Source organism: Podarcis cretensis, assembly GCF_951804945.1.
Source record: "Podarcis cretensis genome assembly, chromosome: 18".
NCBI lineage: Eukaryota > Metazoa > Chordata > Lepidosauria > Squamata > Lacertidae > Podarcis > Podarcis cretensis.
In genome coordinates this window covers 12,962,049-12,990,018 of record NC_137188.1, presented here as the reverse complement: position 1 = coordinate 12,990,018, position 27,970 = coordinate 12,962,049, and the positions used below count along the sequence as shown (strand labels likewise).

The 27,970-nt window shown below is 49.0% G+C and overlaps 1 protein-coding gene across 9 annotated transcripts in view; it reads right to left on the bottom strand.

Annotated features, from left to right (window-relative positions):
• TCF3 (transcription factor 3) overlaps positions 1-27,970 on the bottom strand; it is a 93,310-nt gene that overhangs the window by 13,365 nt on the left and 51,975 nt on the right. For 4 of the 9 annotated variants that reach the window (XM_079960620.1, XM_079960621.1, XM_079960618.1 and 1 more), the window contains exons 6-18: positions 25,108-25,166; positions 23,408-23,537; positions 19,635-19,684; positions 15,703-15,805; positions 13,570-13,709; positions 12,680-12,806; positions 9,117-9,175; positions 8,904-8,982; positions 8,037-8,110; positions 6,769-6,963; positions 5,009-5,138; positions 3,257-3,419; positions 1,183-1,421 (exon numbers count right to left, since the gene is read on the bottom strand). In XM_079960620.1, coding sequence (XP_079816746.1) covers positions 1,183-1,421; positions 3,257-3,419; positions 5,009-5,138; positions 6,769-6,963; positions 8,037-8,110; positions 8,904-8,982; positions 9,117-9,175; positions 12,680-12,806; positions 13,570-13,709; positions 15,703-15,805; positions 19,635-19,684; positions 23,408-23,537; positions 25,108-25,166 — 1,548 coding nt within the window. The remainder of the gene's footprint in view (positions 1-1,182; positions 1,422-3,256; positions 3,420-5,008; positions 5,139-6,768; positions 6,964-8,036; positions 8,111-8,903; positions 8,983-9,116; positions 9,176-12,679; positions 12,807-13,569; positions 13,710-15,702; positions 15,806-19,634; positions 19,685-23,407; positions 23,538-25,107; positions 25,167-27,970) is intronic. The other 5 variants (XM_079960626.1, XM_079960623.1, XM_079960624.1 and 2 more) reach the window with 3 other exon arrangements.

Here is a 27,970-nt window from a genome sequence, read left to right as displayed (position 1 = left end):
CTGAGTCCGAAAGCCACGAGGGATGGAAATAGTTTTATTATTTATTCCTATCCCGAGTAACGGAAGGAACAGCAGGCTACGCAAAGGAGCTGGTCTTGAAACTCACTGCCGCAAGGCAAGAAACACAATTAAGTACCGTATTTTTTGCTCTATGACACTCACTTTTCCCCTCCTAAAAAGTAAGGGGAAATGTGTGTGCGTCTTACGGAGCGAATGCAGGCTGCGCAGCTATCCCAGAAGCCAGAACAGCAAGAGGGATTGCTGCTTTCACTGCGCATCGATCCCTCTTGCTGTTCTGGCTTCTGAGATGCAGAATATTTTTTTTCTTGTTTTCCTCCTCCAAAAACTAGGTGCGTCTTGTGGTCTGGTGCGTCTTGTAGAGTGAAAAATATGGCATTTCTTTAAAAGCAAGCCCCTGCCCCGTGCAAAAAATGGATGAAAAAAGCCAACAGTTTTGGGAAAATACATAGGGATTTGCTGGAAAGGTGCCCGGTGGGATCTGTGCATAACCTACATGATCTTTCCGCCTCTCTGGAAAAACAAAAAACACCTCTCGTCTTTGATACGCAGCAATTCAGAGCCCCAAAGAGCTGCCTTTTAGCACTACAGATTTCCACCCTCTCCTTGCAAATCAGGTTTATTATCAAAATCTGCAGTGTTCTTCAGGGGTTTGCAACAGGCATTTTCAGCTGAATTTTGGGGGAACTGCTTGGTTTCCAAACCTTTGCAAGCCGCCAGAAGCCTGCAAATGTTGATTGATCAACCCGATTTTGCAACGGTTGGGGTGTGTGGAATGATTCAGACTGTAGCTGTGTGTAGCAGTTTGGGACAGAAGAAAACGATAAATGCGGAAGCCCCCCCTGGCAGAGGCGCGAGGGTTGATGGCATGCAGGAAGCGCAACGCTTGCTTTCCTTTATTTCCGGCGCGGGGAAACAAAAAGCGAGGGGTGCGAAAAGGCAGCAGAGAGAAGCAAAACGACGACAACGACCCACTAAAACCCCACGACAACAGAGACCCCAAAACGGCAAAAAAAAAAGGCGTGAGAGTTTCAAGGGGTTGGGAGGCGAGGGGGAGAACGTCAGCAGGATTCGGAGAGGTGCGCCAGGGACGGATTTGGGGAGACGAGACAGACAGCCCCTTGCCGCTCGGAAAACGTCACCACATCGGAAGCTTCCACTGACCTCTAACTTGTTGTTCCAGATTCAGGATAACCGAGACGGCCTGGTGTAGAATGAGCAATTTGGTCTGTGGCTTTTCGCTGTTTAGGTGCAGCTGACACATGCGCCCCAGCTCTTTAAAAGCCTCGTTGATGTCGCGGACGCGGAGGCGCTCTCGGGCGTTATTAGCCACCCTCCTCTCTTTCTCGCGCTCGGCTTTTTGCTCTGGGGGAAGGAGGTCATCATCCTCGTCCTCATCTTGGCTGATGTTTTGAAAGGAGAAGGAGACAAGGGGGGTGGGTGGGTGGGGGGCGTTTTTTTCCACGCGAGCGCACCTCGGCACCGGAACACATCGTGCACAAATATGGGGAATGGGGATACACAAAACACACAGGGCAACCCACCACCCGCCACAATAATATTATATATTTTTTTGCAATAGCTGGAACGACCGTAAACCCAACATTTCCCACCCACCGACCGTACTTCCCAGGGCCGGATGGTTTGCAAAGTGTGTCCCCCGAAATCGCCCCCCCCCCGAAAGGAAGAAGCTGACTGGGTAAAATTGCAGTAAACCAATCGCTGTTCATATTTTTCCTATGAACCATCATAGATTCCATCGGTGACAGCCACCATGGTGTTTTGGTCGCTACTGATTTTTTTACTCCTCTCCCACACTTCATATATTGCCATTCTCACAATCTGATTTAAGAATCCTTTGTGGGATTTAACCTCGTCATGGCCTATGTAGCTATGTACACTATAGGAGAACCCTCCAATTTATGCGTGAGCCTGCGTTTTATGATATTTGGCGGGTTTTGTGTACAGCCGTACCTCGTTTCTCAAACGGAATCCATCCCACAAGTCCGTTGGGCCCCCAAAAACCGAGGAGTGGCTTCCGATTGGCTGCGGGAAGCTCCTGCGGCCAATCGGAAGCGGTGTCAGACGTTCGGATCCCAAAGAACATTTGCAAACCGGAACACTCACTTCCAGGTTTGCAGTGTTTCGGAAGGCGAAATGTTTGGGTCGCAAGGCGTTCGGGAACCAAGGTACAACTGTAGAAGTATTTACCGTATTTTTTGCTCTGTAAGACTCACTTTTTCCCTCCTAAAAAGTAAGGGGAAATGTGTGTGCGTCTTATGGAGCGAATGCAGGCTGCGCAGCTATCCCAGAAGCCAGAACAGCAAGAGGGATTGCTGCTTTCACTGCGCAGCTATCCCTCTTGCTGTTCTGGCTTCTGGGATTCAGAATATTTTTTTTCTTGTTTCCCTCCTCCAAAAACTAGGTGCGTCTTGTGGTGTGTCTTATAGAGCGAAAAATACCGTATTTTTTCTGATAGGGTTTGTATGGTTTTGCCATGGCCTCTGGCTAGTACAACAAAGCTTATTTATGGTGCGCGCCCACCCCCAAAAATGCCCCCGGGAGATGCTCGGAAGAGGGGGGTGTTTGCTTTGGGTGAAGCATCCGGGAAATCTGATTCCCACCAGTGCTGCAGAAAGGCTCTTCCAACAGCTGTCCACTTTCCCCTTTTCTTGCGAGGAATCCTATTCGGAATAAAGGGATTTCCCTTAAAAAAAGGGAAACGTTGACAGCTATGGCCCTTCCATCCACCCTAGAATTCCCCCCCTGGGACAGGAGACGGGGCAGTTACTCCCGGGACACAGTTTGGAAACCACCGAGCTCGCGGCTGCGGGGACGAATGCAGCGCCTTTTTGCCACCCTACCCAAACCGCCCGTGAGCAGGGAGCAAAATATGAAACACGGACACAGGCAATAAATAAATTTTGAACACACACATGAGGTCCATGCAAACATCTACAGGTTCGTCAGCAGGGCTGCAAAACGCCATCACCCCTAGAAAGCTCGGAGGGCGACGTTGCTCTTCCCCTTTTCCCAAAAAATGCGAGTCTCTCCTGGGGGTGTTGGAAGCGAGCGGGTTTCCTCGCTTTTCCATCCCTGCTCACCAAGTTGTCATCCACCCTGACCTCCCGTCTGTCAAGGGGCTTTGCTGCCCGGCCGCCCCAAAGACCTAGGATCCTGGGGGTCTCCCCGTGCTGCAGCCCCCCCCCCGGAAAGGGAACAGAGAAAGGGCTGAGACCTGTTCAACGAGCACCTTGTTCGGTTCCGCGACGCCTTCAGCTCCTTCTTCTCCTCCTCCGAGTTGTCGGCCACCGACGTGTTCTCGTCGTCTTCCTTGTCCTCCCGCTTGATCTCGCTGGTGCCGGACGAGACGCTGGCACGTCCCAGGCCGCCCGTCAAGCCTGAGGAGGGTGTCAGACAAGCAAAAGTGAGAGACAAGGCAGGGGACTGGAGCCTTCGAGATCCCGGCGCGTCTGCTGCAGTGCAAGAGCTAGAAATTTACCTTTACCTTTATGAAATTTCTCCCTCCAAACCTGAAACATTTATTTCAGGGGTTTAACAGGGATGGATGTCGGAGAATCGTAGCGTTGGAAGGGAGCCGAAGGGTTAACAACACCCTGTACATCAGTGGTGGCCAAACGTGGCCCTCCAGCTTTTTGGGGACTACAACTCCCATCATCCCTAGCTAACAGGACCAGTGGCCATGGATGATGGGAATTGTAGTCCCCCAAAAGCTTGGCCACCACTGCTGCACATAATGCGTTTGGGGTCTAGGGACCGCAATAAAGCTCTGTGTGTTCGCCCAGCCTCACAATATACTGATATATCGTGACATACTGATGTATCGTGACATCCGAAATAAGGATGGAGCTACGAAGAGTGCTGGATTTACGTATAAGCTAAACAAGCTACAGCCCTGCTCTCTTGGGCCCCCCCAAAAATTCAAAGGAAAATACCACTGGATGTACATTTCCAAAATATAAGATAAAAAACAAATAAAATAAAACCTACTTACAGCAGCAGTGTTTTGTGTTGTGTGGGCTCCTAGGAGGTAAGAAATGGCCCCCGCCTGCTAGCCTGCTCCCTAAAATATCCCTGGTTTGCTCCTTTCTATATATGGCTTGAGATTCCCATTAGGTCCATCAATGACCATACAGCATATATTCAACACAAAAAACAGTGGCAATTTGTTGTGGACAAAGGACAGCTGGAGCTTAAAAGGTAAAGGTAAAGGGACCCCTGACCATTACGTCCAGTCGTGGCCGACTCTGGGGTTGCGGCGCTCATCTCGCTTTACTGGCCGAGGGAGCCGGCGTACAGCTTCCGGGTCATGTGGCCAGCAGGACTAAGCCGCTTCTGGCGAACCAGAGCAGCGCACGGAAATGCCGTTTACCTTCCCGCCGGAGCGGTATACCTATTTATCTACTTGCACTTTGACGTGCTTTCGAACTGCTAGGTTGTCAGGAGCAGGGACTGAGCAACGGGAGCTCACCCTGTTGTGGGGATTCGAACCGCCGACCTTCTGATCGGCAAGTCCTAGGCTCTGGGGTTTAACCCACAGCGCCACCCGCGTCCCTTCCAATCCCCATGTTACACCCCCCAAACTACATCACTCATACATCACGGTTACATCATGAAAGGGGAGGTCTCAGAAATCTGAGCATCCTGGACCCTGCCCCATGGTTCCCCAACTTTCGAACCGCCAACCTTCTGATCGCAAGTCCTAGGCTCTGTGGTTTAACCCACAGCGCCACCTGGGCATCTTCACCCAGTGTGCAAAATGTGCCTGGTGAATTCCGGCCAACGTTTGAACAATATATCGCCCACCCTAACGGTCCTCCTGGACCAGAACGCAGATTTAGCTGCAATCCCTGCAATTTAAGGGGGTTCAGATAGATGCCCCTCCATTGCCCCGGCAAGGACGCCAGGACTTTTGATCCCCGTGGGGAGGAGAGAGGACGGTGTGGCGAAACCCGCCACTCAACCTTACCGCTGAAGGCATCTGAAGACTGGCCTCTGTTGAGGTCCGGGAGCGAGCTGGGCTGGGCTGGGAGAGGGACGTGATTGTGGAGAAGACTGGGGTTGCTGGGAAGCCCGTCTTCTGAATGGCCCCCCGCCACCTGGAAGAGCAAAGGGAGAGCCACACGTTATTTTTTAAAAATAGTTTTTATTTATAAGAAGCTGAGTGTCCCTTGAGAGTCCCATGGACTGCAAGAAGATCCAACCTCTCCATCAAAAACGAAGATCATGGCCACTGGTCCCATCACCTCCTGGCAAATAGAAGGGGAAGAAATGGAGGCAGTGAGAGATTTTACTTTCTTGGGCTCCATGATCACTGCAGATGGTGACAGCAGTCACGAAATTAAAAGACGCCTGCTTCTTGGGAGAAAAGCAATGACAAACCCAGACAGCATCTTAAAAAGCAGAGACATCACCTTGCCGACAAAGGTCCGTATAGTTAAAGCTCTGGTTTTCCCAGTAGTGATGTATGGAAGTGAGAGCTGGACCATCAAGAAGGCTGATCGCCGAAGAATGGATGCTTTCGAATTCTGGTGCTGGAGGAGACTCTTGAGAGTCCCATGGACTGCAAGAAGATCAAACCTCTCCATTGTGAAGGAAATCAGCCCTGAGTGCTCACTGGAAGGACAGATCCTGAAGCTGAGGCTCCAAGACTTTGGCCACCTCAGGAGAAGAGAAGACTCCCTGGAAAAGACCCTGATGTTGGGAAAGATGGAGTGCACAAGGAGAAGGGGACGACGGAGGACGAGATGGTGGGACAGTGTTCTCGAAGAGACCAGCATGAGTTTGACCAAACTGCGGGAGGCAGTGGAAGACAGGAGGGCCTGGCGTGCTCTGGTCCAGGGGGTCACGAAGAGGCGGACACGACTAATCAACAAATTTATACTTCCCAAGTTTACACATTTTGTGACAGTGGGACCTTGGTTCCAAAAACCCAGAAGTGAGTGTTCCGGTTTTCGAACGTTTTTCTGGAAGCCGAACGTCTGACGCGGCTGTCGGCTATTGTTTCTGTGGCGCCTGCGCCAATCAGAAGCCACGCCTTGGTTTCCGAACATTTCAGAAGTCAAACGGACTTCCGGAATGGATTAAGTTTGGAGCTTTCGGTTTTGCTCTTTATTTTGTGTTTTTGTTTTTGAGGCTTTTTCGGTTCGTTTGTTTTTGTGACTGCGGAAATGGATAAAAGCCCCCCACCCAAGCAATGACTGTCATCAGTTCAGGTAAAGAAAAAAAATGTAATTTTGATTTTTATCATCTACAATACTGTCTTATTTATTTTATAGTACAGCACACTGATTATTGCTTTCCTTTTGTGGATCAATGGTCTCGTTAGATAGCAAAATCCATGTTCAACTGCTGTTTTAGGGGTTGTTTTTAAAAGTCTGGAACGGATTAATCCGTTTTGCATGACTTTCTATGGGAAAGCGCTGCCTCAGTTCTGGAACGCTTTGCTTTTGGAATGGAATCCATGTTCGATTGCTGTTTTCGGGGTTGTTTTTAAAAGTCTGGAACGGAACAATCCGTACTGCGTTACTTTCTGTGGGAAAGTGCTGCCTTGGTTTTGGAACGCTTTGGTTTTGGAACGGATTAAGTTTGAGAACCAGGGGACCACTGTATAACGGTTTGAGCAACCCAACTCTCATTACAGGGGGAAAAGAGAGAATAAAATATTATCATATATCAAAAATTCGAAATGGCAAAAGGATGGACTGGCAGCCTCGCCTCACCCCTTACCAGGTTTGAGTGCCGATTGGCGATTGGCAACACAGAGGCGGGAGGGAAGGATTGGCTGAGGGTGCCCACCGTGGTGCCGTGAGCCGACGCCGCCGACGCCAGCAAGTCGTGGATATCCCTGTGGTTGCTCTGCCCCACCGCATGGTTCCGGAGGACGTGGATGGCTTCGTCCAAGTGGTCTTCCATCTTGTTTTGCTTGGGGAAGAGAAACGAGAAAGGCTATCAGCCAAGCTGGTTTCCTCCTTCCTCCGGAGGGTAGGACTCGAACTCATGGCTCCAAGGGACGAGGAAGGAGATTCCGACTCAACGTGGTGGGGGTTTTTAAGCAGAGGGTGGGTGCCCATCTCTCAGCGGAGATTGCTGCATTGCAGGGGGTTAATAATAATAATAATAATAATTTCCCCAGCCACTCTGGGCAGCTCCTAGCAAAATATTAAAATACAATAATCTATTAAACATTAAAAGCTTCCCTAAACAGGGCTGCCTTCAGATGTCTTCTAAAAGTCAGATAATTGTTTATTTCCTTGACATCTGGTGGGAGGGCGTTCCACAGGGCAGGCACCACCACCAAGAAGGCCCTCTGCCTGGTTCCCTGCAACCTCACTTCTTGCAGGGAGGGAACCACCAGAAGGTCCTTGGGAGATGGACCCCGGTGTCCGGGGTGGAGACGCTCCTTCAGGTATACTGGGCCGTTTAAGGCTTTCAAGGTCAGCACCAAGACTTTGAATTGTGTCCGGAAACGTCATGGGAGCCAATGTAGGTCTTTCAGGACCGGTGTTATGTGGTCTTGGCAGCTGCTCCCAGTCCCCAGTCTGGTTGCCGCATTCTGGATTAATTGCAGTTTCCGGGTCACCTTCAAAGGCAGCCCCGCATAGAGCGCATTGCAGTAGTCCAAGCAAGAGATAACTAGAGCATGCACCACTCTGGCCAGACACTCTGTGGGCAGGGAGGGTTTCATCCTGTGTATCAGATGGAGCTGCCCTGGACACAGAACTGACCTGTGCCTCCATGGACAGCTGTGAGTCCAAAATGACTCCCAGGCTGCACACCTGGTCCTTCGGGGGCACAGTTGCCCCATTCAGGACCTGGGAGTCCCCCACACCCACCCACCCAGATGGGCAGGGTATAAATAATAAATTATTATTATTATTATTCCTTCATCGGAGTGGTTTTGGACCAGATGACCCAACTTTACGATTCTAGGAGTCTACGAATCACGTCACGAGCTCCCTTTTCCGGAAGCGGAGGGGAACCGGAAGGAATCTTACCAAAGTATGAAGTGTCCCTTCGTAGCTTGGGGATAAGGCACCCTGTCCGCCAGCCCGGGGCCACTGCGAAGAACCTAGGGTAGAAGGAAAATAAGAAAATTGGTGCCAGGGGCCCAGGACAAAACACAGAGGATGCTGGCGAGATTTATTTCTTTCGTAAAACACTTAAAACTTTAAAAAGCAGCCTCCAGGCCACTTGTGAAGCCACGAAATTGTCGGTCAAAATAATAATCAAAAGCCACAGTGTAAAACCGTGCAAAAATAATTAAAATGAACGCCAGCACCCAACAGGTCTGAACGTTTTGCCTGAGCAAAGTCCCCCTTCTAAAAAGCTATTACAGCGGTCCCTTGGTACTCAAACAACTTGGAACCCAAACACTGCAAACTCAGAAGGAAGTGTTCCGGTTTGCGAACTTTTTTCAGAAGCCGAACATGCTCCGTTTTGAGTGTTACGCTTCCGATTTGAGTGCGGTCTGTCTGTTTTTGCGTTTCTGTTTTTGCGGCTCTTTTTTTGTGACTGCGTGGAAGCCAGTTCAGCTACCCCTGGACTGATTGCATGACTGCAGTACACTGTTTATTTTATGGATCGACAGTCTTGTCAGATAGCAAAATCCATGTGCAATTGCAGTTTTAAGGGTTGTTTCTAAAAGCCTGGAATGGATTAATCCGCTTTGCATCACTTTCTATGGGAAAGCACACCTTGGTTTCGGAACGGACCTCCGGAACAGATTAAGTTTGAGGACCAAGGTACAACTGCAATAGCCTTTTTCTTTTTAAAAAGCCTGCTTCAGAACAGATGATGACCTGTTCTAGGGTTGCTACATAAACCCACCCCCCTGCAAAAATAAATAAATGCAAAAAGCTCACCTGTTATTCCCTGAGGGGAGCCCACCGGTGTGGATGGGTTCGAAGAGAAATTATTGCTAGAGTGATCTGGGGAGTAGATCTGAAAAAGGGGGAAACAAAATCAACAACAACAAAAAGGTTTTGTCTTCTTTCCGGGAGCCAGGCAAAGAATACGGGGTGAGCCCTTTTATTCCCCCAAAAGGTAAAGCTTCTCTTAAACTTTTTGGGACTTACCGAAGCCAATGCTTTCCCAAGCGCATCTCCTGAACTTCCAGCAGTGGTTCCTCGGTTACCTGGCACAAGAGGAAAGGAGGAGGGTGAGGGAGGAGGAAAACGGGCACACGGGAAAGGAGAATCGCCTGCGGGTATGTGGAGCCGAGGCGGCTGCTTCGATCAGGCCCAATTCATTTTAAATACTCATGCAGGGATATATTTATTCAGTTGTTTTTTTCTCGGGGAACGCAAGGCTACGGATACCCCTAATCCTTTTGTGAATCTCTGTACTTTGGTCCATTTACTGTATTTATTTTCCCCGATTTGAACTATAAAATGGTGGTTTTCTTGAGTCAAAACGAGAGTACCCACCAAGCATTTTTTTAAGAGAACTGGATTTAGGAACACCCGTGACCCAAAGGCTAAAAAGGGAGGTGAACGTTGCGGCAAAACCAAATGGAAACTTAGGATGTCGGGGGAAAAGAGGCCTTCTCGCGACAGGAAATAACTAGAATTGTTTCACAGTCGCAATCAATAATCGCCATCGTTATTAGGTTGTTGCACCGGTTGTCGAGCTAATGGAATATTATAGGGAGAGAAACGAAGGTTCGTAACCGAAAATGCAAAAATAAAAGCCGATAAAAGAGAAGAGAGATTAATAGCCACCGGGGTTTTGCAACAGGTTCATTGCAGGGTGAGGGAGATTAGAACGTCCTGCGTTTCAGGCCCCTTCACCCGTGTGTGTGTGTGTGTTTTCTCACAACAGAGCCCCTGGCCTTTCTGAGCCTTGATCCGACCACGACGCCCCTTCCCGCCCCGTCTGAGTAATCCCCTCCTCATCTCGTGCAATGGGTCTGCATTTCGCCCCATGATTGCTTCTTTATTTTCGGGTCTGTGTATGTGTGTGGAATTTACACGTTCAGAGACAAGCACCCTCCACCGTGCAAAAATAAAAACATGCATCGCTCTCCCTGCAAAGATGCCGTCCGGTTACCCCGTGGCAAAGACTGAAAGCACAAATCATATTATATATACACCGTATTTTTCATTTTATAAATGTACTTTTCCCCTCCTAAAAAGTAAGGGGAAATGTGTGTGTGCATCTTATGGAGCGAATGCAGGCCGCGCAGCTTTCGCTGAAGACAGGGGAGCAAGGATAGGTGCGCACCGATCCCTCTTGCTCTCCTGGCTTCGCTTCGCTGGAGAGGCGCTGAGCAGAGATGGAGAGAATATATTTTTTCTTGTTCTCCTCCTCTAAAACGAGGTGCGTCTTATGGTCGGGTGCGTCTTATAGAGCGGAAAATACAGTATATAAAATAGACCTTCCGTTTCTCCTCCCACTTTGCTGGAGAGGGAGAGAATATTTTTTTTCTTGTTCCCCTCCTCTAAAACTAGGTGCATCTAATGGTCCGGTGCATCTTATAGAGCGAAAACTATGGTATATAAAATAAACCGGCTTCCAATTCCCAAGCAGAGCGAGGCTGCGTGCTTGTAGCCGACGTACAAGGGGGAGGCATTAGCGTCGGACGGCCCCTAGACAGCGGCTTAGACCCAAATGCATCTATTTCCGTAGCACTAATGGCTTTCCGACACTCCCCAAGAGATTAACCTATATCCAGCAGGAAAGGATGAGAAAGGGAGGGGTGGGGTGGGGGGGGCGGAGTGCCGGCAGAAAGAAAAGGCCGGAAGAGGGGTGTGGTTTTTTGTACCTGAGACAGGTGATGGAAGGGAAATAAACCTGCGGGGAACCTAGGTTTATAAAAGGTAAAGGTACCCCTGCCCGCACGGGCCAGTCTTGACAGACTCTGGGGTTGTGCGCCCATCTCACTTAAGAGGCCAGGGGCCAGCGCTGTCCGGAGACACTTCCGGGTCACGTGGCCAGCGTGACAAAGCTGCATCTGGCGAGCCAGAGCCGCACACGGAAACGCCGTTTACCTTCCCGCTGGTAAGCGGTCCCTATTTATCTACTTGCACCCGGAGGTGCTTTCGAACTGCTAGGTTGGCAGGCGCTGGGACCAAACGACGGGAGCGCACCCCGCCGCAGGGATTCGAACAGCCGACCTTTCAATCGGCAAGCCCTAGGCGCTGAGGCTTTAACCCACAGCGCCACCTGCGTCCCCTAGGTTTATAATTGCCCCCAAAAAGATGTTAGATTGTTTTGCTGTGCCACAACTGCAGCTAGAATTTTGTTAGCCAAGAATTGGAAAACACAAGAAGTCCCAACAGTGGAGGAATGGCAGATGAGGATGATGGACTTTTCGGAGCTAGCCGGCCTGACCGGAAGAGTCTGCGCGACCAGAAGGAGGAGGAGGAGGAGGACCAGAAGGAACAGATGAAATTCAAAGACTATTTATCCAAATATGCTAAGATAACTCAATTGGAAAAACTTGCAAATATCAGATAAGCTTAGGATTTAAATATGCGATGTTAGAGAACAATATGTTTAAAGTCAAAATGGAAACAAAGAAAGATGTTAAGTGATTAAGTTAATTTTATGAGAAAATTGGTTTTGGAAAACCGTTATAATGATATACACTGAAATTCAGCCAGGGGGGTCACTTAAAAATGTTACTAAGATTGGATCAAGTACAGTTAAGATGTATGTATGTTTGTTTAATTTTTTTTGGAAACCCAATAATTTTTTTTTCAAAAAACCTGCTGGGACACCCCCCCCCCGGTCCTTGCAAATAAATGGCGTCCCCCCTCCCCGATTCCTCGCGGACATCGGGACAGCGGGAAATTCGGTTTTCTGATCGTGAGATTTGCCGGCGCACGTTAGCAACGCTAAGCAGGGTCCGGTCTGGTTTCGGATTGCAGGGCATAGCTGTCAACTTATCCCCTTTCGTGCGAGGAATCCTATTCAGAAAAAGGGGATTTCCCTTTAAAAAAGGGAAACGTTGACAGCTATGTTGGATGGTGCCGGATGAGTCCCTTATCCCGATGCTACGATCTGATGGTAGGAGTCGGAAGAGATCTATGGAAGCGGTCCAACCAAAACCAATTTTCTCTGTCCCGCCCTGTGTCCCAAATGCATCATTGTGCCTAGAGGCTAATCTTCCCTTGGCAGAAATATGGATCTGGCGCAGGACACTGAACTCTTGGCTTTGCCTAAACTCAAATCCCCTCGGTCTAATATCCCTAGTGCTGCAAGATCCCAAAAGCGCCTGATCTAAAATGGTCTACCAAAAACTTCACTCTGCTGGTTTATCACCACAACAGCTACTCACTCTGGGTTTTAGCAAAGCAAACAGCCTAATTTGTTGGTGCCTAAATGATATCGAGCATCGGAACAACTTGGCCACAATAAGGAAATTTTGCCCACGGTTTGGCTATTTTCCACCTTCCCCTTTCGACTCTCCGGCACCCTCTCTGCATAACCGAGCAATTCCAAAATATAGACGTGCTTCAACTCTTGCGAGATTGAATGTCTTGCCCTCATCTGGACTCGAGGGACGATTCCAACAGACGCCACACAAAAAATGCAAGCGCCTCCAACTTTGGCCTGCAAATTTCTGGAACGCAATCCTCGATTATCAGCAACAACAGGAAAAATAAAATAAAAAGGAAAGGGTTTGGATACGAACCCATGACACTCTCCGTCCCACTGATGGGGGGCGTGTGGCTAGAAACTCCGTACTGGTTGGAGGCCGAGGAAAAGCCCGAGACCGAAGGGAGTCCGCCATTCACTTCTCCTGAATGCATGGGGTAATTCTGCAAGGGGACAAAGGAGTCGACTTGTTTTCTTAGTAAAATTGCCCCAGAAGATTACCGGACATTTTAGCTGCCATTCGATCGTTTTTGTCAGGCTATACCTGGGAAATTTTGTACGTACGGCCTTCTGGTGGTTCCCTCCCTGCGAGAAGCGAGGTTGCAGGGAAGCAGGCAGAGGGCCTTCTCGGTGGTGGTGCCCTCCCATCAGATGTCAAGGAAATAAACAACTACCAGACTTTTACAAGACATCTGAAGGCAGCCCTGTTTAGGGAAGTTTTTAATGTTTGAAGTTTTATCACGTTTTTAATATTCTGTTGGGAGCCGCCAGAAACCCAGCCAGATGGGTGGGGTAAAAATAATAAATTATTATTATTATTATTAGTAAAGGTAAAGGGACCCCTGACCATTAGGTCCAGTCGTGGCCGACTCTGGGGTTGCGGCGCTCATCTCGCTTTATTGGCCAAGGGAGCCGGCATACAGCTTCCGGGTCATGTGGCCAGCAGGACTAAGCCGCTTCTGGCGAACCAGAGCAGCGCACGGAAACGGCGTTTACCTTCCCGCCGGAGCGGTACCTATTTATCTACTTGCACTTTGACGTGCTTTTGAACTGGTAGGTTGGCAGGAGCAGGGACCAAGCAATGGGAGCTCACCCTATCACGGGGATTCGAACCGCCGACCTTCTGATCAGCAAGCCCTAGGCTCTGTGGTTTAACCCACAGCGCCACCCGCATCCCTATACCCCCCCCCAAATCTGTGCCATTACCATCCTTTCGTGCTGATGAAGACTGCTGAAGTTGCCGGATTGCGGGAGAGGAGAGGATGATGCTCCCAGGATGGCCCCGTAATTAGACTGGCTGATGGAGGTTGAGGAATTCCACAAGTCCGCCGAGTTGTGAAGTCCATCTGCAAGACGAGGACAAAATAAAAGAGGGTTTCTTTTCTCCTCTCCGTTAAAAAAAATTAAATATTTATGCTTTTCAAATTTATACATTTCACTAATTTTGAAAAAATACATTGAATTTGGCATAACTCGCTTTTGCCCCCTAGTGTTGCATTTGTATATTGCTGTCAGAGCTGCCCCTAGGTCCCAGCTCACAGAGGACCAATGCTAGGCTGTCGTTATGTACAAAAGTCTTTATTGAGGTTCAGTTTCCATTTCAAAGCCGCAGCGCGCAGCCCTACGTCTCAAACCCTAGATCGGCGAAGTCCCGTCTGAGTCTCCTCCCCTCTGACACCAGTTTAAGATCCTAGCCCTGCTCCACCTTTTCCGCTGCTCTCTCCTCTTCTGGGTCCTCCTGCCCGCTGGGGCATTGCCCTTTCTGGACTCTTCCGACGCTGAGTCGCTTAGCTCCTCCCCCTGCCTCCGGCGGGCTTTAGGACCCGGTTCCCAATCCTCATTCTCTGCTGTCCCGCGCTCCTGTACATTTGAACTTGCCTCTCGCGCCAACCCAGTGACCTTTCTCCTAACCGTTACACTACTTCGGTCACTGCTTCCCTCTTCCGGGATACTGGCCGGATCTGACCTCCCCTACGTTGTCCGACTTTCTGATGGAGGCGTGGTCAGCCCTGCCTCATCTTCTCTCCCTGGTGGGGAATGCACTGGCCCCGATCCTTGGGACTCTTCCCCCCCACTCTGCTCTGGTGGGGAAGCTGGTCCTGATTTCCAACTACTGCTCTGGGAGTCCCTGCTGCCCCCTTGCTCCTGGGGTGTCCCCCTTGGGAACCCTCTACCCCTGTCCACTGGCGCCCCCTTCTGTGAATCTTCCGATTCGCTGGAGGGACTCATGGAATCCCTCGGTCCACTGTCCTCTTCTCCTACGCTCCCCTCGGATTCTTCCCCTTCGCTCTCCATCTCCTCTCTTCCCTGTGCCTCTGCTCCTGAACCCCTGACAAGTGCGCATTGCAACACGTTCATAAAGCGTTTCACTTGCAGCTGTGTAGCTGAGTCCAGAAAGAAAGAGATGATAGATAGATAGATAGATAGATAGATAGATAGATAGATGATAGATAGAAAGAGACAGAGACACACACAGAGAGAGAGAGGCAGAGAGAGGAAGAAATCCTCATTAAATGTTTGTTCCTCTTTTTCTCCATGAAAATGCTTTTTTTTAAAAAAAAAGTTTTGAAAATTACAGTGGTACCTCGGGTTAAGTACTTAATTCGTTCTGGAGGTCCGTACTTAACTGAAACTGTTCTTAACCTGAAGCACCACTTTAGCTAATGGGGCCTCCTGCTGCCGCTGCACCGCTGCTGCACGATTTCTGTTCTCATCCTGAAGCAAAGTTCTTAACCTTAAGCACTATTTCTGGGTTAGCGGAGTGTGTAACCTGAAGCGTATGTAACCTGAGGTACATTGAATTTGGCATAGTTTGCTTTCACCATCTAATGTCGCTTTTGTATTTTGTATTTTGTGCTTTGCAACACATTTAAAGTGTTTTACTTGCAGGCTGTGTAGCTGAGTCCAGAAAGACAGAGAGAGAGAGAGAGAGAGAGAGAGAGAGAGAGAGAAATAAAGAAAGAAAAAAAGAAAGAAAGAAAGAAAGAAAGAAAGAAAGAAAGAAAGAGACAGAGAAAGGAGGGAGAGAGAGAAAGAGAAAGAAAGAGAGAGAGAGAGAGAGAGAGAAAGAAAGAAAGAAGGAAGGAAGGAAGGAAGGAAGGAAGGAAAATTGTCTTTAGGGCAGATCTGGGGACCATCTGTGACCCTCCAGAGATGCTGTTGGGACTCCCAGAGCCCAGTAGGTCTTGAGGCCAAGGGCCACTTTGAGTTGCCGCTCAGTAACAACCCGAGGGCCACAAATGTCTCCCCCTCCTGGCCCCTCAGTCAAGGCCCCCCCCCCGACTCGGACCAGGCTCGAATCCCCATGCTCCGGAGGCCCGCCTCGCAGGGGGGTCGTACCTGGCATGTAAAAGGCTCCAGGGTAGACAGTGCTGGGGGCTTTGGGTGGGGGGTAGCTGGCTGGTTCCCTGCTATAGTCGTCACCTGAGTTGGGTGGATATACCTGTTAAAAGAGAGAGAAAAAGTCGTCACCCATTTAATCCCCAGCCGGCAGCTTCCGCGGAGTCCGTCCCGAGTGCGAATTCCGACCACCTCCGGAGGAACCCGCGATTCCCGGGCCAAGGAAGTTTTATTCTGTTGTTGTTGTTGTTGTTGTTGTTGTTGTTGTTGTTGTTGTTGTTGTTGTTGTTATGTACCCACCCCCTTTTTCCCTTAGAGGGCCAACCCAGCCAAAATGAGCAGGGCATCAAAAACAATGTAAAAATTATTAATAATTGGCAGCTCACAGATCTAATAATACTACTAATAATAAAATAAAACAGCTGTTTACTTGGTCGTTCTTTTGTGTCGTGAATGCTGAAATTGCAGTTCAGGGGAGCTGGGTTAAGATATTAACCGATACGCATGAAATTTCATATATAGCTATATAATCCCCAGTGTAGTAAGAGAAGACCTTTGGAGCAGGCATTTAAAAAAAATAAGTTTTTCATGAACCGCCCTAATATGGATCCTTTATGCCCTCGTCATTCCTTCTTAAATCGTACCCAGGGTGTTGGTTTTTTTTTTTGGGGGGGGGGGGAGGGAACAAATTGGGGGGTGCGCATTCAGAAATGACCGATTTTGAGACGCCAAAAAACCACAAAACCGAAACTGGCGTCAGAGTTTCAAAAGGAGCAGAATTTAGGCCTCCGGGAAGATTCTCAGCCTCTTGTAAAATGACGTGGATCTTTCGCTCGCTTTGCATATATCATGGGGGGGGGGGGGAGCGGGGAGAACAGTTCACGCCCCCCCTCCAAGTTTTGCATCCATGCTAAACACCTTTTTTTTTTTTTAAATTGCTTCTTCTTTTAAAAACCCCCACCCAACTCAAGGGGGACGGATTTGCAGGGAACCAGGAAAAAATAATAATAATAAACTATTCGAAAATCGTACATGCCCCCCCCCCTTTCAAGTTTCGATGATGAGAATCTTGCACCCATGCTAAACAGCCTGTAAAAAATTGCTTCTTTTTTAAAAAAAACCACCCAACTCATGGGGGAACGGATTTGCAGGGAACCAGGAACAAATAATAATAAACGATTCCAAAACCGTACACGCCCCCCTCCAAGTTTCGATGGCGAGAATCTTGCACCCATGCTAAACAGCCTTAAATTAAAAAATTGCTTCTTTTTTAAAAAGAAAAACACCCAACTCGAGGGGGGGGGGGCGAATTTGCAGGGAACCAGGAAAAAATAATAATAATAAACGATTCCAAAACCGTACACGCCCCCCTCCAAGTTTCGATGGCGAGAATCTTGCACCCATGCTAAACAGCCTTAAATTTTAAAAATGCTTCTTTTTTTAAACAAACCACCCAACTCAAGGGGGGGACGAATTTGCAGGGAACCAGGGAAAAATAATAATAATAAACGATTCCAAAACCGTACATGCCCCCCCTCCAAGTTTCGATGGCGAGAATTTTGCACCCATGCTAAACAGCCTTAAATTTTAAAAAATGCTTCTTCTTTTTTTAAAAAAACCCCCACCAAACTCAAGGGGGACGGATTTGCAGGGAACCAGGAACAAATAACAATAATAAACCATTCCAAAACCGTACACACACACACACACACACACACACACACCTCCAAGTTCCGATCACATTTTTTTTTTAAGGATCTTGCACCCATGCTAAACAGCCTTAAAAAATATGATAATAATCTTGCATTTTCTTTTTTTTAAACCGCCCAATTCGAGGGGGACGGATTTGCAGGGAATAAAATAAAAATACGATCTCCCCCCCCCCATTTCCCCCCCTGCAGCATGTTCTGTGTACTGGAGCGAGAGGTGCAGGGTTTTTTTGGGTTGGGGGGGGTGAAGAGGGAGAAAAAAAGAGAGGGGAGTTCGGAGTGGGGGGAACCGTAGCCGTCTGCAAAGAATAAGAAACCCGGCAAATTGCCTTTTCCTATAATTTGATTACATAGCAGGAGCCGGGGAGCGGAGCAGGAATAATAGCTCTGTACCATCTGCCAGGGCTTGGCAGGCTGCCAGACTTGCAGGCAGCTGCGCGGGGATGGGGGGGGGGTGAGGAGGAGGAGGGGGGAGGCCCCCCAAAATAAAATAAAATAAGAGGGTGGAGGCAGCGGGAGAGAGAGAAAAAAAGAGCAGCTTCAAAAACAGGGAGGTGCAAAGGGGAAAAACCCCAATATAAGGGGAATCTGCAAACAGGATGGTATTTTTGTGCATGCAATGGCAATGTGTCGTCGTTCCCCCCCCCCAAAAAAAAAAAAAAAATTCTGCAAACTGAAGCAAGGATGATTCCTTTGCGGGGAGAATAAAATAACTATGCAGTTCTCGAATCGGAGAAAGGAGAATTCTTTGCAGGCTTGCCTTCTGCTGTCTTTTTTTGGGGTACCCCAAAATTGACAATGTGCCCCCCCCAAATTCTGCAAACTGAAGCAAGGGAGATTCCTGCCCCCCTTCCCGGGGAAAATAAAATAACTATGCAGTTCTCGAATCGGAGAAAGGATAATTCTTTGCAGGCTTGCTTTCTGCTGTCTTTTTTGGGGTACCCAAATGGGCAATGTGTCCCCCCCCCAAAAAAAAAATTCTGCAAACTGAAGCACGGGTGATTCCTGCCCCCCTTCCTGGGAAAAAATAAATAACTATGCAGTTTTCGAATTGGAGAAAGGAGAATTCTTTGCAGGCTTGCCTTCTGCAGTCTTTTTTGGGGTACCCCAATTGGCAAAGTGTCCCCCCCAAAAAAAAATATTCTGCAAATGGAAGCAAGGATGATTCCTTCCCAGGGAAAATAAAATAACTATGCAGTTCTCGAATTGGAGAAAGGAGAATTCTTGGCAGACTTGCCTTCTGATGTCTTTTTTTGGGGTACCCCAATTGGCAATGTGTGTCTCCCCAAAAAATTCTGCAGACTGAAGCAATTATGATTCCTTCCCCTCTTCCCAGGGAAAATGAAATAACTATGCAGTTCTCGAATCGGAGGAAAGAAGAATTTTCTGCTGCCATTGCCTTCTAATGTCTTTTTTTGGGGAGGGGGATAAGATTGGGGGGGCGGTTGCGGGGCTTGAAGGTTTCATTAAGCACCCCCCCCCAAAAAAAATGAAAAATTCTGGACATATACCCCCCTCTCCATATCCGGAAAATAAAACAGAAAACTCAAGCAACGAAGCGTAATAATAATAATAATAATAATAATAATAATAATAATAATAATGTATACCGCCCTATCGCTCTCAGGGCGGTTTGCAAGATAAAACCGCAACGTTAAAAACAGAAAATACGCCGTCGAAATAAAAACGAAAAACCCCAAATAAAAATAAAACACATTTCAAAGGGGACCTGGTAGAAGAGGAATGTTTTTGCCTGGCACCTAAATGGAGGGGCCAGGCAAATCTCCCTGGGGATAGCATTTTGCAAAAGGGAGCCACCACAAAAATGGCCCTGCTCTCGAGTTGTCCCCATCCGGACCTCTCCTGGGGGAGGCACACAAAGAAAGGCATCTAAAAGAGATCTCAGGGTCTGGGATCCCTTGATCCAGAAAGGGATCCCCACTTCCCACCTTGGTCCCGATATAGAGCTTTAATTCCCGCCCCACCTTTCCCCGCCAGGTACCCTAATGTCTCCAGCCGGCCCTGCCCACCGCAAGGGCTTCCCTCTTGAACTCACCGCATCCCTAACGTTTGCAACCCGCCAGGCATTCAGTGACATCACAGAAGCCCAGCCAATGGGAGGCCCAGGCTGTTAGCGCCCCCCTCCCTTTAACGACACAGGGGGGAAAACACACCCCAGTTGCAGCCTCCTTTGCCAGAGAGTAAAACGGAAAAATGGCTTACCGAAGAGGGAAGTCCTGGAGGAACTTTCCGGACTTTTTTCGGCTGTCCGTCTGAATTTGGGGTGCGAAGACGAAGAGGGGGGGAAAGGGGGGGGGGAGAGAGAATTTTTTAAAAAAAAGCGTTAGCAAACATAATTAAAGAGCCAGATTAGATTTTGTAGCGCCAGGAATGCCTTCTGCCAACCGAAGCCCCCCCCCAACCTGCTGCACCCCAGATTTATTCATTTTTATTTCCATATTTTTCAGTCTATAAGACACCCCTATTTTGGGGGGACTCTGGTTTAAGAAAATGGGGGGAGATACTATCCGTGTATAAGGCAAGCCCAGATTTTGAACATTATTTTAGAGTAAAAAAAACACAGTATGGTATTTTATTTGTTGAATTCATAGAGCGCCCCAAACCCACAGATCTCGGGGCGATTCACACGCAGATCTCGAAAGATTACAAAATGCATTTTGGGGTTTAAAGGAGCTGAACGTTGCTGCTCTAAATAATCTCGCCGACTTCTGTAGGAGTCAGAATATTGGGGTGTTTTTCCCCAGGGTGGGTGTGTGCTATGGGGCTGTTCTTTTTATTCTGATGGTGCAATTTTGCGGTTTTATATTCCGATTTCATTCTGCGAACCGCCCTTGAGACCCGCGGGCGGCGTATAAATTCAGTGAACAAGAATAGTCTCCGAGCCATGCACAAAGTCTGACGGATTTATTACGGGCGCGAGCCCAGATGCCACGATCCGTTTCCAAAAAGGTCCGCCGAGACGTTTCGCTCTTCCGGTTATGACCACGCAGCTCGCTATTTTGGGACGGGCTGGGGGTATTTTTAGTATTCCTGGTTTCAGTGCTGTAATCTTGAGGGTTTCATTCTCGAACTCAAGACCCATAAGCTGCATTAAAGAGACTCCCCCCAAACATCTTGTTCTCACGGGGAGGGGCGCAACTAGATGTCCCAATGGGAACCGCCCCCCTAAACTGCATATTGCTACCTGTGTACAGTGGTACCTTGGTTCCCAAATGCCGAAAACCCACAAGTGAGTGTTCCGGTTTTCAAACGTTTTTCGGAAGCCAAACGTCCGACGCGGCTGTCGGCTATTGTTTCCGGGGCGCCAGCGCCAATCAGAAACCGCGCCTCGGTTTCTGAACATTTCGGAAGTCAAACGGAATTCCGGAACGGATTAAGTTTGGCGCTTTTGTTTTCGCTCTTTATTTTGCGATTTTGTTTTGGAGGCTTTTTCGGTTCATTTGTTTTTGTGGCTGTGTGGAACCCAGTTCAGCTACTGATTCATTGATTGATTGCGGAAATGGATAAAAGCCCCCCCCCCATCCAAACCATGACCATCATCAGCGCAGGCAAGAAAAATTATAATTTTAATCTTTATCATCTACAATATTGCCTTATTTATTTTATAGTACAGTACATTGATTCTTGCTTTCGTTTTATGGATCAATAGTCTCGTTAGATAGTAAAATCCATGTTCGATGGCTGTTTTAGGGGTTGTTTTTAAAAGTCCGGAATGGATTAATCCATTTTGTGTTACTTTCTATGGGAAAGCAGCCCGCCTTGGTTTGGAACGCTTTGGTTTTGAGATGGACTTTCGGAACGGATTAAGTTTGAGGACCAAGGGACCACTGTATCCCCGCAGCTTGAATTTCCAACGGTTATCCCTTCCGCGAAACCTCGAATGCCAAAATGTGAAACCCACACCCAGCCCTGAGAATTCGGAACAGGGAGTCGCACAGAGACACGGCAGCCTCAGGTGGATAATAATAATAATAATAATAATAATAATAATAATAATAATAATTTATAGCCCGCCCATCTGGCTGCGTTTCCCCAGCCACTCTGGGCGGCTTACAACAAAACACTAAAATACAATAACCTATTAAATATTAAAAGCTTCCCTAAACAGGGCTGCCTTCAGATGTCTTCTAAAAGTCTGGTAGTTGTTTTTCTCCTTGACATCTGCTGGGAGGGCGTTCCACAGGGCGGGCGCCACCAACAAGAAGGCCCTCTGCCTGGTCTCCTGTAACCGCATTTCTCGCAGTGAAGGAACTGTCAGAAGGCGCTTGGGAGATGGACCCAGGTGTCCGGGCTGAACAATGGGGGTGGAGACGCTTCTTCAGGTCTACTGGGCCATTTAAGACTTTAAAGAACAGCACCAACACTTTGAATTGTGCTTGGAAACGTCCTGGGAGCCAGTGTAGGTCTTTCAGGACCGGTGTTATATGGTCTCGGCGGCCGGATAGGAGCTCCGGCATCCGGGAATGTTTTAAATTTCCCCTTTTTTTGCGGCACAACCCCCTTTGGGAGACGGGTGCCCAAAAGCTCGGCGCTAAGACCCCGTAGGTCGGAGGGGGCTGGGGGGGGAGAGAGAGAGGCATTTTACGGAGTGAACCTGCTCTCCGCCAAAGCAGGTGGATTTCATTAGTTCCAAGGCGGGGGGATGAAAGCGAAACACGGGGGGGGGGGGGAAGGGGCAGGAAATTGTGCAGGAGGGAGACCGTTGCGGGGGGGGGGCATGCGGCGTTGCGCAGGCAGAGCGGCCCCACGCCCCTTTCCAGACAGGGAATGTTCATGGGATTTTATTATTTTATTTTTTTGCACACACACAAAAACGGTTTTGCAAGAAAATGCCTCTTTGCTGGGGGGGGGGGCTGGGAGAGGATGCAGGAAGAAAGGATAATAGGGCATTTTGCAAGAAAATGCGTCTTTGCTGGGGAGGGGGGAGCAGGCAGAAAAAGGATAGGTTTTGGGGCATTTTGCAAGAAAAAGCGTCTTTGCTGGGGAGGGGGGAGCAGGCAGAAAAAGGATAGGTTTTGGGGCATTTTGCAAGAAAATGCGTCTTCGCTGGGGAGGGGGGAGGAGGCAGAAAAAGGATAGGTTTGGGGGCATTTTGCAAGAAAATGCATCTTCGCTGGGGAGGGGGGAACAGGCAGAAAAAGGATATGTTTTGGGGCATTTTGCAAGAAAAAGCGTCTTTGCTGGGGAGGGAAGGACAGGCAGAAAATAGCAAAGGCTGCTGCCAGCCAGAGCTGGATGAAGCGATGTTTCGACTCGGTGCAAGATGCCTGCGCTTGCCAACTTCTGGAGAATCTCGGTTGTGTTTTTATTTCCGGGACGGCAGGTTTCTAGACCTCATTGTGCAGAGAAAACGGACTGAAAAGGGCGGCTATTAAAGGCTTGATTTATTTGGGGGTGGGGTATTGTCTGCTTCCTTGACTACTGCCGCCCCGAAATAAAGTAGAATAACTTAGGCAAGGTTTAAAAGGGGGGGGGGATGAAGCTTGCTCCCCCCCTTTTTTTTGCACATGGCTGAGTTCTCCAGCAAGCCTCCATTCCAGAGATTCCTTTCCCGCAATGAATGCCAGATGTCTGGAAGCGGAGCAGAGCGTTTCCTGTACGCACCTCTCTCTCTGCTCTGCCCCGTAATAAATGGGGGGCGGGGGGATAAATGAAGAGCTGGGGGTGGGGAAAGGAGAGCTTCTGCCAGTCTGTGCAGGCAATATTCAGCTACAAGGGCCAGTGTAAATGTCTGATTCCCAGCCTCTCTAAGCAGGGTGGGAAAGGAGAGATGCTGCCAGCCCGTGCAGGCAATATTCAGCTACATCGGCCAATGAACAGGTCTGATCCCTGGTATCTCTAAGCAGGGTGGGAAAGGAGGGCTGCTGCTGACCTGTGCAGGCAATATTCAGCTAGATGGGCCAATGAACAGGTCTGATTCCTGGCCTCTCCAAGCAGGGTGGGAAAGGAGAGATGCTGCCAGCCCGTGCACGTACCTATGCTGCTGTCCGCCCCTCTCCGGCGAGGGTTGTTGGCGTACGGGTAATATTGCGAGCTGCCCTTCACCCCTGTCGGCGACAATGCGCTGGGGCTCGAAATCCCCATCTCGCCGGGTAGGAAGCCGGGCTGCAGGTACGAGAGAGAGAGGAAGACAACAGCGTCCGTGAAAAAGAGGGGATAATAATAATAATAATAATAATAATAATAATAATAATTTATTACTTATACCCCGCCCATCTGGCTGGGCTTCCCCAGCCACTCTGAGAGGCTTCCAACAGAATATTAAAATACAGTAATACATCAAACATTAAAAGCTTCCCTAAACAGGGCTGCCTTTAGACGTCTTCTAAAAGTTGGTAGTTGTTTTTCTCTTTGACATCTGCTGGGAGGGCGTTCCACAGGGAGGGCGCCACCACCGAGAAGGCCCTCTGCCTGGTTCCCTGTAACTTGGCTTCTCGCAGTGAGGGAACCGCCAGAAGGCCCTCGGGAGATGGACCCCGGTGTCCGGGGTGGAGACGCTCCTTCAGGGATACTGGGCCATTTAGGGCTTTCAAGGTCAACACCAACACTTTCAATTGTGCTCAGAAACGTACTGGGAACCAATGTAGGTCTTTCAAGACCAGTGTTATGTGGTCTCCACTCCCAGTCCCCAGTCTGGCTGCCGCATTCTGGTTTAGTTGTCGTTTCCGGGTCACCTTCAAAGGTAGCCCCACGGAGAGCGCATGGCAGTAGTCCAAGCGGGAGATAACCAGAGCATGCACCACTCTGGCCAGACAGTCTGCGGGCAGGGAGGGTCTCATCCTGCGGACCAGATGGAGCTGCCCTGGACACAGAACTGACCTGCGCCTCCATGGACAGCTGTGAGTCCAGAATGACTCCCAGGCTGCGCACCTGGTCCTTCGGGGGCACAGTTGTGGCCTGGTTGTGGGTGCAAGAGAAGCAGCCAGGCAGCATATGCCATTGTGTGACCCACGGCTCGGCTTCAGAGAAGGCCGTGTGTTTCGGCTTCCCCCTGAAACCATGAGGTCTAGCGCCTTTGGGGAGAAGCGGAAAGTCGCTCTCAGTGCAGAGCTATAGGGGCAGCTTTGCTGCTGCTGCGTTCGGATCCTGCCCCCCATCTTCACTCCCCCTCCCCACACCTCCTCCCTGCAAACAATTCCCCCCCCCCCAAACCCCACATAGAAAAGCAGAACATTAAAACCCGCCAGTGGCATTTATGCTCCTCCGCTTTTAAAAATTAAATTGCACCGAGGAGCTAGTCCCCACACAGCTGTTTTGGGAACGCAGCGTAGGGGAAAACCGGTGTGGGTTTTAAAACAGCGTCTTGGTTGGAGGGAGAGAGAGTACAGGATTGCAGAGTCAGGAAGGGTCCTCCAGAGGTCATCCAGCCCAACCCGCTGCTTTCTTGACGAAACCATCTAAAAAGGAGCAAGGAAATCTGATTTCTCAGGTGCAAAAAATGAAGGTGCAAAGGCCTCTCGGAGTTGGGAGTTTTCTCCGCAAACTGCTGGGGGTCTCGTAGCCGAACGAAACCTCCACATTCTGCAGCAGTCTATCTGCATAAATACCCATGAATACCCGAGCTTTTGTGCCATTTGCTGGTGGGTTCTGGGAGACCAAACGCCGGCCAATATCCGTACCGGCAAACCCCGAACAGCAAAAGGAGATAATGGATAAGTTAAGGAATTTTGCTCACCTGGTTCAGAGCCGGCATGTCTCTTCCGAACGGGTAGGCGCCTCTTTCTGTGCCTTTCCCTAGAGAAAAGAAGAAGAGGGAAGAAAAAAAGAGGCTATGAGCACCCAAAACTGGGGGGTTGGATTGCATGACCTCTGGGGTTCCCATTCCAACTTTTGTTTTTGAGGACAGAGCAAAGAATTGAGGGAGAACAGGCCTGGGAGCATTTGAGCTCACGTTTTCAAGCAAAGCTTAAAATTATTATTATTATTATTATTATTATTATTATTATTATTATGCCACCCTTTACCCAAAACGTTAAAACCTCCCAAATGAATGCACAGATCAGGGTGTAATCCTGCCTTCCTGGAGTCCGCACTCCTCTGCGTTTGGAGAAATGCATTCTGCCAAATTTTTGGAGAGGCGTCCGGGCGAGACAAAAGGAGGTGTTGAAAAACATATTTTGCGATGAAATTGGGATTTAAAAATACACATTTCCGTATGGGTTTTCGGAAAGGAAAAAAGGAAACACAGATTAATGTGGAAATGGGACAGGATGTAGTTGATTATGATAACAACAACAACTATAGATCTATAGGCCGGGGGTGTACAGGGAGGGGGAAATGGTGCGGTTGTCCACCCAATTTTCCCATTTCCTCCAGTTTTTCAAAAACAAATAACGTGTGGGGGGTGGAGACAAGAAAAAATAGAGGGGGACGTAAAGGGCCTTCTTGGTGGTGGTGCCCACCCTGTGGAAGGCCCTCTACGTCCCCCTCTATTTTTTTCCTGCCCCCCTCCGTTATTTGTTTTCGAAAAACTGGAGGAAACGGGAAAATTTGGGGGACAGCCCCACCATTTCCCCCTCCCTGTACAACCCAGGCCTTTATATCTTGAGAGATGTCAGATTAAGTGGACTGCCTTACGAAACGGGACTGCCTTTTGTCCAGACGTATGGCAAGAAGGGTGTTATTTTTTCCCCTTCCAAAAATGCCTTCAGGCGTCTCCTAAAAGTTGCATGGTTCTTGACATCTGGTGGGAGGGCGTTCCACAGGGCGGGCGCCACCACTGAGAAGGCCCTCTGCCTGGTTCTCTGCAACCTCGCTTCTCGCAGGGAGGGAAGATCCTGGGGAGAAGGACCCAGGTGTCCGGGATGGGGACGAAGGGATGAGGCCGTTTAGGGCTTTCAAGGTCAGCACCAACACTTTGAATTGTGCCCGGAAACGTCCTGGGAGCCAATGTAGGTCTTTCAGGACTGGTGTTATATGGTCTCCACTCACAGACCCCAGTCTAGCTGCCACATTCTGGATTAGTTGCAGTTTCTGGGTCACCTTCCAAGGTAGCCCCACGGAGAGCGCATGGCAGTAGTCCAAGCAGGAGATAACCACAATGATAATAATATAGGATAGAGAGAGTTGTGCGTCAAAATAATTCCTGTCTAAAGGGAGGGCGCCACCACCGAGAAGGCCCTCTGCCTGGTTCCCTGTAACCTCGCTTCTCACAGGGAGGGAACCGCCAGAAGACCCTCGGGAGATGGACCCCGGTGTCTGGGCTGGACGATGGGGGTGGAGACGCTCCTTCAGGGATAATGGGCCATTTAGGGCTTTCAAGGTCAGCACCAACACTTTGAATTGTGCTTGGAAACGTTCTGGGAGCCAATGCAGGTCTTTCAGGACTGGGGTTACATGGTCTCCACTCCCAGTCCCCAGTCTGGCTGCCGCATTCTGGATTAGTTGCAGTTTCCGGGTCACCTTCTAAGGAAAGCGCCTGGCAAGATTCGCTGCCATGCACCCTCAAACGGCCTTCCCTGGTTCCAATTTGAAGGAGAGGAAGAGCTGGGAATTATCCTGGTGTCTAACAAACAAGTAAACTGGCAAAAATGTATAAATGTATCACTTAGGGCTGAGGTACGGCCGTAATTCCCCAGACGTAGCCAGGATCTGTCCGCCAAAAATGGCATCTGGGCGGAATTCTTCCTAAAAGTGGCTAAAATGTCCCGGGCGGAAACCCAGTAATAGGGCATTCCCTTATCGGAATCACTGACTTTTATTTTTTGGCAATGTCCCTTAAAAAAAGGTGTGTGTTTGTGTATGTAAAAAACTTCCATTTTTCTTTTGGAGATTTTGCAAAAAAACCACACACAAACAAATGTCGAAATACAGCCACCCTACGCTTTTCCCGACGCCCACATTCCCCGACTCTCTGGAGAGGCTTAGCGTTAAGTCAGCAAGAGGTCGCGGGGTTGCAGGGCAAAATCTTTTAACTGACCTAATTCCCCCCCCCCGCCTCTGTCAAAGCGGTTTAGGAGCTAAATTTGCCATGCGGAGGACGGCCTCTCGCAGGGCCCCCCCTTATTTCTCCCTCCACTCCGTGCAAAAAAAAAAATGAATGCCGCCAGTTTCGTCACCAGATCTTGGGCCTAAATCGCCTCTGCCTGGTGAGAGAGCCACGAGTTTTTCCCTTATTTATTTTCTCACACACATACACATGCACCAGGGTTAAGGCTAAACCATGGTTAAGAAAAGCAGGTGCAAAACTCAGAGCTGACGCATTTGCCCAGGGTCCCAGGGACCAGAATGAAAAGTGTCTGAACATCTATTACATTACAACAACAACCAGGGTTAACGCTAAACCGTGGTTCAGAAATGCAGGCGCAAAACCCAGTGCTGACGCATTTTCTCAGGGTCCCAGGGACCAGAATGAAAAATGTCTGGACATCTCTCTCTCTCTCTACCTACCAGCTAAACCATGGTTAAGAAAAGAAGGCACAAAAATCCAAAGCCAAACCATGGTTAAGAAAAGCAGGCGCAAAACCCAGAGCTAATGCATTTGCTCAGGGTCCCAGGGACCAGAATGAAAGATGTCTGAACATCGCTCTCTCTCTCTT